The 15,120-nt window shown below is 41.9% G+C and overlaps 1 protein-coding gene across 2 annotated transcripts in view; it reads left to right on the top strand.

The window, feature by feature from the left end:
- The window catches only part of LOC130405092 (piezo-type mechanosensitive ion channel component 1-like), a 62,766-nt gene that overhangs the window by 22,313 nt on the left and 25,333 nt on the right, over positions 1-15,120 (top strand). For both annotated transcript variants that reach the window (XM_056610057.1, XM_056610058.1), the window contains exons 16-32: positions 213-295; positions 628-791; positions 916-1,092; positions 1,471-1,596; positions 2,004-2,204; positions 6,434-6,638; positions 7,659-7,763; positions 8,025-8,181; positions 8,463-8,706; positions 8,963-9,059; positions 9,241-9,406; positions 9,676-9,765; positions 10,077-10,159; positions 13,185-13,259; positions 13,362-13,462; positions 13,899-14,043; positions 14,338-14,403. In XM_056610057.1, the coding sequence (XP_056466032.1) occupies positions 213-295; positions 628-791; positions 916-1,092; positions 1,471-1,596; positions 2,004-2,204; positions 6,434-6,638; positions 7,659-7,763; positions 8,025-8,181; positions 8,463-8,706; positions 8,963-9,059; positions 9,241-9,406; positions 9,676-9,765; positions 10,077-10,159; positions 13,185-13,259; positions 13,362-13,462; positions 13,899-14,043; positions 14,338-14,403 (2,285 nt within the window). The remainder of the gene's footprint in view (positions 1-212; positions 296-627; positions 792-915; positions 1,093-1,470; positions 1,597-2,003; positions 2,205-6,433; positions 6,639-7,658; positions 7,764-8,024; positions 8,182-8,462; positions 8,707-8,962; positions 9,060-9,240; positions 9,407-9,675; positions 9,766-10,076; positions 10,160-13,184; positions 13,260-13,361; positions 13,463-13,898; positions 14,044-14,337; positions 14,404-15,120) is intronic.

Below are 15,120 nucleotides of genomic sequence, written 5' to 3'. Positions count from 1 at the left end.
GGCAATAAAGTAGTCATATTTAAGGGCATTCATTCATTACAATAGTCGGGGCAATCTACATTTTTTATTCTCAACAATGTTAGGGAGGATCTTCCTCCCTCTCCTCAATGGAGAAGCCTCCACTGATACAATGTGTAATACATGCGTTAAATATTAATGTTAATCATATGATGTTTATATGGTGATTACTAAATATATCATCCTGAAATCAGAAAGAGTGGCTGCGCCAATTCTGAGGGCACTGAGTGCCTTGATGAAGATCTGGAGATCGGAAACCACGATCTAGAGGATGGAGGTGAGTGGTTCTCCCATTCTTTAGCTTGAACTTATGATAAGATCGTCCAGTTTATAGTTAAATTGAGGTAGGAATTCATTATGTAGCTCTTGTTTATGTAAGAGAGAACATATTGAAGTATGTGACGTAATATACAAATTATGATCAGATGTTGAGTAACAGCTCCTGCTTGTAAGATCTATGTGGTCGTTTCTACTGAAATTACCCAACTTAAACCAAATCAGGAAGAACTTACCAATAGATATGAATATATTTTTATTTTGTTTTTCAAATTATCTGATATCACACCTGTCGCTAAACCATTCTTCTCTCCTCCACATCCTCGACTCCAGCGCTTATGCCTAGTAAATGGGGTCTAGTGATGGACAGGTTGCTGGTTCTTTGCAGACAGTTTTCAGATACGTTGACCCAGACTCAGGAGTTTCTCTGGAGGTTACTTGAACTCCACATCGTTAAGATGGTGGCCTTCTACACCGTGTGGGTCGCTCTAGGAGAGGTAACCACCTCTTCTCTCTTAATCCGATCTGTCTTTTAAGGCTCTATTCAGAATTGGAATATTAAGAAATAAGTACAAGCTCATATCATCCTCTCTTTTAATGTTTTCACCTCTCCCCCTGCAGCCTTCAGTCATGAACCTGTTGCTGGTGGTCCTGTGGTCCCTAGCCATGCCCTACGGCCGCTTCAGGCCCATGGCGTCCTGTCTGTCCACCGTCTGGGTGTGTGTCATCATCGTGTGTAAGATGCTGTACCAGCTGGTCATCGTCAATCCGGACAAGTACTCAAACAACTGCAGCCTGGTAAGATTTAACGTACGGTATATCAAGAGATTGTTACTGAAAGAAGATATATAATCCTTTATAATCCGACGGTCTCTGAACCAAACCAGACACAGTTGGCACCACAAACTGCTCTACTTGTTAGTCATCTAGGTTAGATTCTTCATTGGTCATGTTTCCCCCCCCCCCCTCCCCTCCCCACATCCCATTAAAATGAATGACGTGAAAGTGACACAAATGCAATATTTTAAAGTGATTTTAAAAGTGCTGTAAGCATGTTATGGGTACTTGCGAAGGTAATCAATAACATTTCTCCTGAAGTGATGTGAGTTTGAGAACAGTTAATGATGGGTGAAGTCGGGTTGGTCTGAGCTATCATCTCCACCTCCTCCCCATCAGCCTTTCGCCAACATGACCAACCTGTCCCCGGAGCAGATGAAGAACTCTACGCTGTACAAGGGGCCCGTGGACCCCGCCAACTGGTTCGGCTTCAGGAAAGATGCCACAGTGCTGGGATACAGCAAAGTGCGCTTACACCTATAATTCCTTTATAGTATAAAATGTTAATTTTTAACAACATAGTTGCCCTGTCTACACAAGACAAAGCTTTTGCAATCTAGACTGTATCTGTATTAAATATTAAATGTATACATTTTACATACAGGGCACAACAATGTTGGATAAATGCAGCGTATAACATCTCTGGAGGGGGTTTGATGAAGGGTGTCTGTATCTCTCGTTCAACTCTTCCCGCCTGATAGGACTGAGAAAAACATCCCTCTTTGCATTGCAAGGTTCAGAAAGCTTGTGTAAACATGGTCAATGCTAAACTCTATCCCCATGATGGCTCACACTAAACGTGTAACATTGCTTTTCCAGTTCAGTGGGTTGGAGCAGTGAGATTTATTCAGATGACTATTCTCTTCTTTCAGAATCATTTGGTGGTCCTTATGCTGCTGGTGTTTGAAGCCACAGTCTACCGTCACCAGATCCACCACTACTGCCAGGTCCAGTGCTCCCCCCCTGCGGTCCAGACCCTGTTCCCCGCGGCCACCAGAGACACTCTGGACCAGGGCCTCATGAACTGCCTCAAGTACCTGCTCAACTACGCCTTCTACAAGTTTGGGCTGGAGGTTTGTTTGTTTTGTGCTTTTCAACACATTGTTAAGCAACAACCTCTTGTTTTTATACCCTACAATTACCCCAGCTGTGGTTATTTTAACAGCTTAATTATGTGTTTCCCTTCATAAAATGGTTAGATCCCACAGTCATGGCGTAGGCATTGAATTACACAATTGATCACATATCACATGCGTCATTGTGTAGTTCTGTTCTATTCTCCTGACCAATGAACTGTATGAAATCAGTTCTATATCAGGCCGAGAAGCAGCTGGGGCCGTTAGTAAGACGTCTGTTACTCTGCAAGATCGTTTGTAGTTCACAGCCTCTCCTACGGACGCAGCTAACTGTGCTAGTAGCTTGATAGGCATGTTGAACACAGGAGTGCTGAAGTGTAAAGTAGGACCCCTGGTTGTGTATACGTGGAGTCCAAGCCTCTTCAACCAATAACACATCATCATCACCAGATCTCTTGAGTGCTTTCACATTTCACATGTATCTGTAACTCTCTGTCTCTCCTACTTCATTTATCTCTCCCTCTCTCCTTCCTATACATCCATTTCTTGTTCTCTTTCATCATTCTCTAGCTTGCTTTCCATTTTGTCTCACCTCAAAGCATGTGGATAGACTTTAAGATGAGCAAAGTGTGTGTGTGTGTTTTAGTGTGTGTGTGTGTGTGTGTGTGTGTGTGTGTGTGTGTGTGTGTGTGTGTGTGTGTGTGTGTGTGTGTGTGTGTGTGTGTGTGTGTGTGTGTGTGTGTCAGTATATGTTGTTCACACATACGGCCAATCAGGAGAATATCAGGACTTACACGTGTGTCTGAAAGCAGAGCTAGTGTGTGAGAATTTGATGACATTATAAAATTAGTCAATTTATGGTAACAGGTAATTGTTCAATGGAAAGTGTAGTATACTATGCATGCAAATCAATTATTAAATAGCTTTTATTGTTATTCAGGGCTGAAAAGTGCATTGACATTTAAAATGCAATGCAACTACCATTGGTTAGTTGAAAATAATAATCATCGAGATTAAACATCTCTTCCAGTGTCCTGGCCAAGACAGGCAGCATTAGTCTGCCCTACAGCCACACATAGCATACACAGAAAAACATACGAAAAAATATAACCGCAAGCGGTGATTAACAGGGCCCAAGCTAAATTAAAAGTCAAGAACACACTAATGGAAGATATAAAAATATAACGAAAGATGTTCCACTGCAGCCTCATTCACATGGTCAAAATGTCTATTGATAAGCACACAACATCCAGAAAACTCAAAGCATTTCTCAAATTAATTAAGGGGTTTCTTCAAAGCATATACCTGAAAAATATTTGGAATTCTGGGGAAATTAAACATTTGTAGTCAAGAACATTAACAGAAGAAATATAAATATGACAAGAGTTAATTATGAAGGAAAAATGGTCAATGAGGAGTTCCCCTTAATGCCATACTGTGTCTGGGCAATCCGACTCTTGGAAACAAATGAGCCGGAATGTTGATTGCCTGATGAATTTCAGGTGCTGTTCAATGTTGTGTTTCTTAAATGACTGGCAATGACAGAATGTCATGTTCAGCTTGTTCATAATGCTCTAAACAGGATTCAAACTTTCAACCTAGGTATCATTAGTACACGGCATTATCCCGTTGAGCCACTGACATTCCTGAACTGCATGAAGCCTCATTCACATGGTGAAAATGTCGATTCATAAGCACACAACATGAAGAAAACTCCAAGCACACATTTCACAAGAGAATAAAGGGATTTCTTAAAAGAGTAAAGATCTGAAAATCTACACTGTTAATGGTATTTGTTATCCTTTATTCATCCCTTTTAGGGGGAAATTCTTCTCTGCTTTTGACCCATCCGGGTAGCCGGTGAACACATACACACACAGAGGTCCACACACATGGGGGCACACGCATGGGGACACACCGGCACTACCGGAGCAGTGGGCTGCCGCGGTGCAGCACCCGTGGAGCAGGTGGGGGTTTCAGGTGCCTTGCTCAAGGGCACCTCATCCGTGGAGGCTCGGGATTCGAACTGGCCACCCTCCGGTTACCAGTCCAACTCCTTAACCAGTGTCCTAAAGATAGCCGTATGGTAGTTATACAATAACAAAATGTTCATATAGGCAAAATGGGTTGAGAATGTGGACGTTTGGCTTTTCTATGAAATTGTGGGAAAAGTAAACATTTTTAGAGCAGAAGACCAGGGTGAAAAAGATGCGTCTGATTCTAGAGATTGATATTCTGAAAGAATATTGAGTCCAGGTCAATCTGGTGAGGAGAAATAAGCCTAATTCATGATTTTTTAACAATAGCGCCACCTTTGGGTGCAGTACCATAAAAAAATTCAAGATTTTTTGATTTACGGTATGGCTGCAGTATGACTTTTACAGAATTTGAAGGGGAAAAAAAACGGTTTCTCTCATTTGTTCGTTCGTCTCGTTCACCATTCGATTCACCGGAAACTCGACTGAACGAACGAACGAGATCCGGTAGCACTAACTCTACTGAGTCTGACTGACTCAGCTGAGAACCGTACAATGGCGTGCATTCCATGATGCGATTTACCGCTACCGGAAACCAGGCTGGACGAACAAACGATTCGCAAACGACTCCTCCCAGTTCAGTCGAGTTTCCGGTAGCATTGAGTCTGACTGACTCAGCTGAGAACCGTGCAATGGCATGCATTCCATGATGCGATTCACTGCTACCGGAAACTAGGCTGATTCGCGAACGACTCCTCCACCGAGTTTCCGGTGAATTGATTCACAGGAAACTCGACTGAACTGGGAGGAGTCGTTCGCGAATCGTTTGTTCGTTCAGCCTGGTTTCCGGTAGCGGTAAATCGCATCATGGAATGGACGCCATTGCACGGTTCTCAGCTGAGTCAGTCAGACTCAGTGGAGTTAGTGCTACCGGAAACTCGACTGAACAAACGATTCGCGAACGACTCCTCTTGGCGAACTGAATCACGCGAACTGGGTCACGGAAACAAATCATTAAATCCACCACTAATTCTGACCTCATCTGGCTCCAGTAGGCGGGGCCTATGTGAAGTAGGCGTGGTCTATGTGACGTCTTAAATGCGGCTTCCGTGTCTGTCTTAAAGATGCTGCCTTCTGTGGCTGGGGTAGATATTACAGCTTGTATGTTTGATCCTGCTCTCTTGTGGCTGTGTGTAGTAATTACAGCTTATGTGCTTTATTTACGTAACATTGTTCTAACCTGCGCGTGTGTCGATGGCCGAGCCGTTTTAATGCTGAGTGTCGCTGGCTGTGTGCGCGTGCGTGTGTGTTTTTACCTGCACATGTGTCGATGGCGGAGCCGTCATGATTAAAAACATAACGTCTGTCGCTGCCTTTCTCTTGACGTGTGGTGTGTGCGCGTGCGTGTAAGTGTGTGTTGTGTGTGTGTGTGCGTTTCCATGTATGTTTGTGCACATGTGCGTGTGTGTGCGGTGTTTGTATGCGGTGTGTATGTGCATGCTTGTGGTGTATGTATGCGTTTGCGCGTGCTGTGTGTGTGTATGAGCTGCAGGCTGCTTGGCACATGCGCACATGAGTAACTTGAGTAACTGGTGCGACAGGCCTGCTATTATTATTATAAGATTTAAACAAAATGATAATTTTTTTATACTCTATATATGTTTTGTTATACTTGAAGGTACACTGAGCATACATCAAAGCATAAATAGTAAAAAATACAATGTAGAGTGCCAAGCTGCTTCTGTAATAGGGTAGCTTGTTTCCGTCACTCTACAGAAACCATCACCGCAAAACAGATGGTAGAACACGTAATCAAACAAAGACAAAGATGTTGGGCAGCTAGGGCAAAACATTGCATCATGCTCACAAATCATAGTCTTAATCTTAAATTCCCAACAGGAAATGTTGCACACAATCCAGATCAGACCGATAGTGTTTTAAGTGTAAAAGGAAAGTTTCATAGATATTTGTGTGTCTATTACTTTCCCTTGTTTTTCCCAGTTTTAAAAATGTTAACCCTATTGATAAGACTTGAACTATGCCTTTGTCAAAATTCAGACCGGCTGAATGAGTAGAACCGTACAATCCAGAGGTTCTTGGACCCCTGCTCATTGTGCATTACATAGGCAAAGTGCTTCCGCAAACAGCCCAGGTCTATAGGATTCAAGAACATTTGAAAAGTAGGACATAAAGTTGGACTATTCCCTCATTCCTTCTTTCATATATTTTCTCTTATCTCATTTCTAACAGATATGCTTTCTGATGACGATTAATGTGATTGGCCAGAGGATGAACTTTGTGGTTATAATCCACGGCTGCTGGCTGGTGATCATCATAGTGAGGCGGAGGCGGGCAGCAATGGCTCGGATCTGGCCTAAGTACTGCCTATTCCTGTGCGTTTTCATGATTTATCAGTATGTCCTCTGCGTGGGGATGCCGCCCGCCCTCTGTATCGGTAAGGCCACGCTCTGTACTCTCTCCAAAGAGGCGTCATCATAGGACAGACACAGGTGTCCCTCCTAAAGCGAGTTATGGGTCTTTAATGCAACAGCAGATTGAACCAGTCAAGGTATCCCCCGATCTCTGCAAGAAGGTTTGCAAAAACACGAATATATTGCAGAGCAGAAAATCAATAAAACAAAAAACAAGAAATATTTAGCAGTCAGTAGTGGCATCAGAGCCCCTTCTGAGGTGAAGGAGTTGGGAAAAATAACCAATGCTTTCATGCCTGCACAGTATCCGAAAGAAAATAACTGTTTGATTTGATTTGAAATAGATTCCGATAGAGATGTTGGCAAGGCAAAGCGACCCATGTGCCCATGTAGTTAAAGTGATTTTACTGCTGCAAACCTAAAATATTGGTCATGTTTAATAATATTAAAAGATGTTCTGAGGAGTATAGGGGCTATAAAAGGCAGCACAGTTTGGGCCAGAAGCGCACAGAGTCCAGCCGCCTTAAAGACTGGCAGATCGCTTCCTTCATGTTCAACAGATTAGAGAGGATAAGGTGTAAGCAAAGAGAATGTAGATAGGATTAGAAGGTTGGAGTTGTCGTGATAAGTAATGAATAAGGCCTAACGTGTGATACTCACTCAGCGATTATAAATCTTTGTTTTGAGTTATTCTAGAGCCTATAAAAGGCGAAACAATATATTAACCGGCTTATTCTTATTAATACTATTTTATTGTTTATTGTTGTATAAAGGTTAATACATTCAAAGCCCTTGTACAAGCCTTATAGGCACAGATGTGTGCGTACGAGTTGTCCATGAGGCCAAATGACGATGTGCCCTTTAATAGCAGACCCATAATTAGTGTTGGAGCGACAACTATGTGTCCTATGGTGAATCCTGTGAAAAGGGTCTATTCAATGGATTTTAAATATATATATATTCACTATAAGTATCCTGATGACGGGTGGTTTGAGGCAGTCTCCACTATAACCCTCTTGACTCTCCGTCCCTCCTCTGTTTAGACTATCCTTGGCGGTGGAACACTCCAGTGATGATCAACTCCGCTCTGATTAAGTGGATCTATCTGCCCGATTTCTACACTGAGCCCAACTCACAAAATCTTATAGGTATTCAAATCAGGACCTAAATGCCGTACTCATAAGGAGCTGTTCCAATTGGTTGTGTACAATTACATTTTCTGAAAACACAGCAAATGCTTATTTTGAACAAGCAACATGTTTCCTTATAATGCAGTTTTTTGGACTTGAGTGAGGGATTAATTGAAGTGATGAGGTCATGTAAAACATGGTTATGGTTCATCCAACAGTGGTAGAAGCCAAAGGTTTTGTTACGTGTTGGTCTTGATGCATGTGTTTGTGTGTCTACAGCGGATTTTGTCCTGCTGATGTGTGCCTCCCAGCAGTGGAAGGTGTTTGAGAATGAGCGGACAGAGGATTGGATGGTTCTTGCGGGGGAGAACACAGACTGTCCTGATCCAATGGAGAACCAACTATTCAACCCAACACCCAATTTCATCAACTGCAGGCAAAAAGCATCCTCTATTGAACTATTCACCTCATAATCTGTCCAACCATCAAACATTCATATGTAAACTATTGCTTGGTGCATCAAGCCGGCTTGTCACTTACTCATCTGTCACTCTGGAATGGAAGGCAGGATTAACCATGTCACAGCACGTACCACATTTATATCATTCTGTACACTGCAACTAGTCTACGATCTGTACAAGATTCAGCTGTTTTCCTATATTGTTCCATAGTAATGACTCCTCTCTTGTTCCCTTTGTTTCCCTCTGCTCATCCCAGGTGTTACCTCGATATGGCTAAAGTCCTGGTGTTCCGATACCTCTACTGGTTTGTGCTGTCAGTGGTCTTTGTCACAGGAGCGACAAGGATCTCTGTGTTCGGACTGGGTTATTTGCTGGCGTGTTTCTTCTTCTTTTTGTTTGGGACTCAGCTATTGGTCAAACCAGCAAGGGCCCGCCTTGCTGTGTGGGACTGCCTTATCATCTATAATGTAGCAGTTATCATTGCAAAGAATCTGTTATCGGTAAGTGAGGTCCTCAAAAAACCTCAAACACACACAGGACACATCTACAGACCCAGATTACCCTGATTAAGTCCTTTTGTCTGTGGATGGTTATCAAATTATTATTATCAAAGTACTTGAAATCATGGATTAAAATAAACTACATTTGTCTCTGAACTAGGAATAATAGTTAATATACACATACTTATATATATATATATCATAATATTATGAAATAATCCTACTGACTTGTGTTTTGTTTGTGTTTTGAATGCAGATCCTGGCATGTGTATTTGTAGTTGGGATGCAGAAAGATTTTTGTTGGGTGATACAGCTCTTCAGTCTAGTTTGCACAGTGAAGGGTTATTATGACCGTAAGTACTGATTTCCTCAAGCACTTCTATACAAATAGAAAGACCCATTTTCTCATCCACTGACAACGTGACTTCTTGCATGATGCAATTCTGTGGACATCCTGTATTTCTTGCATTTCTATCTTAATGACACCTCAAGTGCTCTTTTTCACATGCATGTTTTTTGAATTCCTTCCATCAGCCAAGTCTGTGGGCGACAAGACCTGCACCCTCCCAGTGGAGGAGGCGGGCATCATCTGGGACAGCATCTGTTTCCTCTTCCTGCTGCTCCAGAGGCGGGTCTTCCTCAGCTTCTACTTCCTGCACGTGACAGCAGAGCTCCAGGCCTCCGCCAAACAGGCTTCAAGGTAAGAGTGGAAACCACCATCCCAGGTTGATTTTGGTTTGGTAAAAATATCTTAACAGACTTTTTTCAATTTAGAGACCCAGTCACTTCCTCAAATTCTGCAGGTAAAACATGCAGAATGTTTAACAGCATAGTATTCATTTATTTTTAGCATTAACAGATTGAAGGCATTAACATTTTCAATTAGTTAAATAATAGTTGAGTGATGCGTAAGTGTAGTATGGCTGGTAAGACAAAGACCAACTAAATGCGGTATTGCTTTGCTCCCAGGGGTTTTGAGCTGTTCAGAGCCAGTCTGGTGAAGGACATGACGTTCCACCAGAAGGCCGAGGAGAAGTCCCTCTCACAGCTAAAGAGATCGTAAGGATGTTTTGTAGCTTCAGTGCCTCAGTTCTAGTGACATTCTTGAGAAGGTATCTACAAAGATTTGCTAAAATATATTATTCCTAATTGATATTATATTTAACAAACATTGACGCTCCTCTCGTAGCCACACAGGAATTGAAGAATTGTTATGTGTTGTAATTGTAATAAATACAGCTATAAAATAAAATTGGATAACAATGTATGACGATGAAGCATCGTCATGGGGATATTAGTTGCTGATTTATTTATATAAAAGGAGAATCCCTCATGTTTCCTGTATCTATATTATCTTATCTGTGTTAAAGCATGCAGAGAATCCGCTCCAGACAGAAGAAGTACCGAGCAGGACGTAGATCTTCTGGAGGTTCTCTGGACGATGAAGCTGATGGTAAAGATTTAACTGTTGGAATGGAAAAAAACTTCTGCTCATTGTGAGGGATCTCAATGGTTTATAAATTGTTTATGGAGGTTATTGAGGAATATGAAAACACAGCCATATTCTCTGTAATGTAGTTGTTCACATGTTAAACAGAACCGCTTATCACGAGGGTCTGAAGCTCCATGAAGAAATTCAAGCCGCCATCTTGGTACTTCTTGACCAAAAATTGTAGAATAACCAAGCAACCAGTTTTTATTGATTCAATAATAATGATGAATTAAAGCTGCAAGCAGCATTTTACGGGTTTCAAGCCTAAAGCCGCCAATTAAGGTGCGGCCACACCAGACGCGTATCTCGCGTACTTCGCGTATAAAATCGCCATTTTTTCCATAGGGAACCATTGGTTTACGCGCGTAATACGCGTTTCACGCGTATAAGCAACATTTTACGCGCGTAACGCGCGTATGAGGCGCGTATATTTACGCGCTATACGAGCGTATATCGCGTATATCGCGTACATTTCAAGAGTTCAAAAAATGTAACTTTTTACGCTCATACGCATGACGATTAGCCGCGTTGCCCAATCAGTGTTGAGCTTGACCCGACGTCACTGGCAGAGAGTAGTGAGCTTGGACAGAAGCATACGGCCGACATCTTTCTTTATTCTGTGTGGAAAAAGTAACATAGTTACGCCATTAAATGCTTTTATGGAAACATTTCTAGCGAGAAATGTGCATTTTACTTTCATAATGTTCGCTCGGTGAATGTGAAGGATGTTTGGTTTGATAGTTATGACGAAGAGGGAACGCTCCGTTCACTTGCATGGACAGAGTCTCTGGTTACTAAGCAACCTCAACGTCTTGGCGGACTATATATCTGCTGATCAACACTAAGAATGCTGGAAACACACCAGACACACCATGTGAAGTTATTTAACCCGATTATTGTTATTTATAGCCGAGATTATTTAATCTAACCCGATCTAAACTCTATCACCCAAACACGGCGGCGTTTGGGTTTCCTACCTCGGACTCCAGCGCAGCCACGGCCGACAACTTTCTTTATTCTGGGTGGAAATAGTAACATAGTTACGCCATTAAATGCGTTTATGGAAACATTTTTAGCGAGAAATGTGCATTTTACTTTCGTAATGTTCGCTCGGTGAATGTGAAGGATGTTTGGTTTGATAGTTATGACGAAGAGGGAACGCTCCGTTCACTTGCATGGACATGGACTCATCTAGGCGAGTGACGTAGGCGCGTATGGCGCGTATGGCGCGTATGCGACCATTTTTGACACAAAATGGTCAAGCAACATTTTACGCGCGTATCTCGCGTAAAAATTACGCGAGATACGCATCTGGTGTGGCCGCACCTTTAGACCCTGTCAGACCATTAAGACCCTGACAGGCCATTAAAACCCTGACGCAGACCAATAAGACCCTGTCAGACCATTAAGACCCTGACAAACCATTAAGACCCTGACGCAGATAATTAAGACTGTTTTTGTTTGCATACGGTTGACAACGCTGGAATAGCCTCAGCTTGGATCTGTTGATGGGGAAACAAAACGTCATGACCGTACGTCAAAAGGCTGAGGAGTTATAATTCTTTAAAGTTTTCAATTGATCGCTTTAGCGCCCCCTATAGTCCTATTTTGAAGAACTTTTGCCTAGTTAACCTTGACCTATGCTTCTTTAAATACACCAAGTTTGGTGATTATTGACTCAAGTTAACCCCACCTTTAGTCACCTATCATTGATTTGGCTAATTTGGAAGCCAGCCGCCATTTTGTTACAGGTTCTTTGTTTCCTGGGAACATTTGCTGAACATGAGGATACACAAATGTCTACCGGATTTCATGACTGTAGAAGAAAAAGTTCAGAAAATATGTCCATCCAAAGTCTGCATTTTCAGTTAATTGATATAGCTCCCCCTATCGCCCGATCTGGATACAATTTGGAGGAGTTTATCCGGACCCATGATTCTTTTTTGATGAGAATTGGGTTAAGTTAACCTTGCTTTTTAGCATTAAATTAATTTTGGACGATTCCTCTGGCGGCCCTGTTGTTTGTCAATCAACTTCATTTTACTTAAGCAGTTGGGACTTTGGTCCCCAATAGCCACTAAGTTGGTCTCGCTCAAATCAAACATTCCGTCTATGAACTGTTGTGATTTTTTTTTCCTAATTTGAAATATGTTGAATCTTTCTCGTTCAAAATTTGATTCAGAACAACTTTTGATCGGACTCAAGATCATAGGAGTCCAATTTGATGTTGATATAAGCATTTAAGTCTTTACGCGTTTTAAACCACACCCTTTTTAGAATTCAATGGCTCCTGGGTGCTTTAATCTTTATTGGACAGACTTCGCTTTAAGGCAGATTGAAGAAATTGGTCCATAGATGATGCGTGCTAAAGGATTTTTGTCTACGTCTAAAAACCTAGGATCCTTAGAGAATTGGGTGCTTTTAATGTCGTAAAAAAAATCTATCAAAATAAAGTCATAGATTCTTGAGTCATATTTGCTCAACCTGAGGATATGCATTTGTAAACAAAGTTTCATGACTCTACGTCAAAGCGGTTATGAGATATGTTTGTTCAAAGTTTTACATTTTTGGACTGTTGCTATAGCGCCACCTTTGGCCCAATCAGTGCAATATTTGTTCTCTGTTAATTTTGCGTCAGCCTCTACAGCTGTAGTAAGTTTCATAAAAAGCGAGCGACCGGTTTAGGCTGTGTAAGTCAAACGTGGAGGAATAATAATAATAATAATAAAACTAACAATTACAATAGGTTGCATTCACACTTTGTGCTTGGCACCCTATCTAGCAGCAGGTTGGTGGCTTGGATTGTTTGTGACATTATGTGAACCCCTCCTCAACACAGGGCATGTATCAAGTGGACAATTTAATGTTTACTGCTACAAATCGGACATGTATCTATCTACTGCTAATGTTATTAAAATATCAAAAGAGATAAAATACCATTAACCACATAGAAAGATAACTAATGATTGGTTATTCACACTCCCAGACCCTTCCTCCCGTCCAGACCCCAGAAGGAAGACCCCGAAGAGATGGCATCAGCCATGGATGCACCACGCTACCGGTCGGAGAACTTACATCTTTCATTTGAGTTGTGCAAGTTGTGTTTCTCATACAGACATTTGTTCTACACAAGCTAACACATGTTGCTGTTTAATCCCTGCAGTGCTCCACTCTGGCGAGTACTACCTGTTTGAGTCAGACAGTGAGGATGAGGAAGACACGCCCTTTGAGGAGCCAACCCCTCAGAAGCAGACTGCATGTCAGGTTGGCACCTTTATTTATTCAGCTTTTGAATATGTGCTTCTGATTGGTCAAGAACATTCCAGATTTGTGCATTATTTTCAATAATGGGACACCTATGCCTTTCAAAAGTTCCAAATCAATGCGCTGCCAATGCAACTTTGAGACAATGTTTAAATGTAACTATTGACCAGAGTTTTCCATGATAACGTTCAAACTATATGCTGAAAACACAGCGGATTATAAATATGTAAGCTGATAGAAAACAATCCTATTATTATGTTTGAAAGTAACTAATATCTATTATAAACTTGTATAATCTACGAGTTGCTATAAGTTTTAGGGGGAATATGTACATACACACAATCATTTTATTTTGTTTATTAGTAGAGAGCGTTAAGAGTTTAGAGTACTTATGTTATGTTGACGCTATATGATTGTTCAACTTTGTGGCCTTCAGCTGGCGTACCAGGCCTGGGTGACCAGTGTGAAGGGCGCTCTACGCGACCGCCAGAGACGACAGCGAGAGCTGAGGCGGTTGGAGAGAGGAGACAAGAGCAAGGAGAGGGACAACAGAAGTAACCAAGAGGCTGGGCTGGAGTCTGGTACATTTGCAGATACACACCAAGACCACATAGTGAAGGAGCTTTACTGAAGTCTATATCCAATCTATCCATTTGTTATCTTAAATTGTAAATTCAAATCATAAACCAAATGTCATTGTATCACTAAAGTTGATCAAAAATGTTTTATTTATATTTTCACAATGTGTTGTCTCATCCCTTTCACCAATCATTCAAACGAGAAACCATGCACGCACGGTTGCACACACTCACAAACACACTACTACGGAACAATTCTGCTCATGTGTGTTTGCCTGTGCTTCTATGTGTGTTAAGGTGACCATAATGTCTTTGAGGATCTGATCCAGGATGGACAGCAGTCAACTGAGCAGTCAGACTCTGGTAAGTATATATATCTCCTGATATATTATCCTTTCTTAAACAACAGCCAGTTAAAGTTATTGCATATTTTAGGCTTTGGGCCCTATCTTGCATCCGGCGCATTTGACTTTCTACACTGACGCATGCGTCGTTGCTAGTTTGCAACTGGCGCAGAGCGTTCTTTTCCCTCCACCGCCACTCGCGGTAGATTAGGGAATGATCTTGCGCCCCAAGGCAGGGCTGTACAGTGCGACAGTTTTGATCGCATTTGCTATTGAAATATTTAGCGTGCGAAGATAAATACAAGTCCACTCGCACCGGCGCGAAAGGGTACGGCTTTCAATGGCACCACTAAGCGCGAGTGTGTGGGAGCATGATGGGAGCGTTGAATGTTGGGAAATGTATTTTGAGTTATAGGCTCGCCAGTTCCGCTCGACTACTAAGAAACTACATTTCCCGAACATTCACACGTTGAGGAAGAGGTTTTGTAATGGTCGCGGGAAATTCACTTTTTAAACAAAACAAAAAAATTAAAAGGTATTTCCCTGTATTCGGAAGTTATTCTTCATCAAATAAAGATGGAAACTTGGAAAAAAAAATCCACGTATGGAAGAGATTGACTCGGCGACCACAAGCACGGAACCGGCACCTTCGGACGAAGCCGACTCCACCCATGACTCCGTCTCGGCCAACGGGAAAACGTACAGGTTTAACCCCCAGTGGTTAAAAACGTTCAAT

Source organism: Gadus chalcogrammus, chromosome 15, assembly GCF_026213295.1.
Source record: "Gadus chalcogrammus isolate NIFS_2021 chromosome 15, NIFS_Gcha_1.0, whole genome shotgun sequence".
NCBI classification, from domain to species: Eukaryota; Metazoa; Chordata; class Actinopteri; order Gadiformes; family Gadidae; genus Gadus; species Gadus chalcogrammus.
This window is presented reverse-complemented; position numbering and strand designations above follow the sequence as displayed.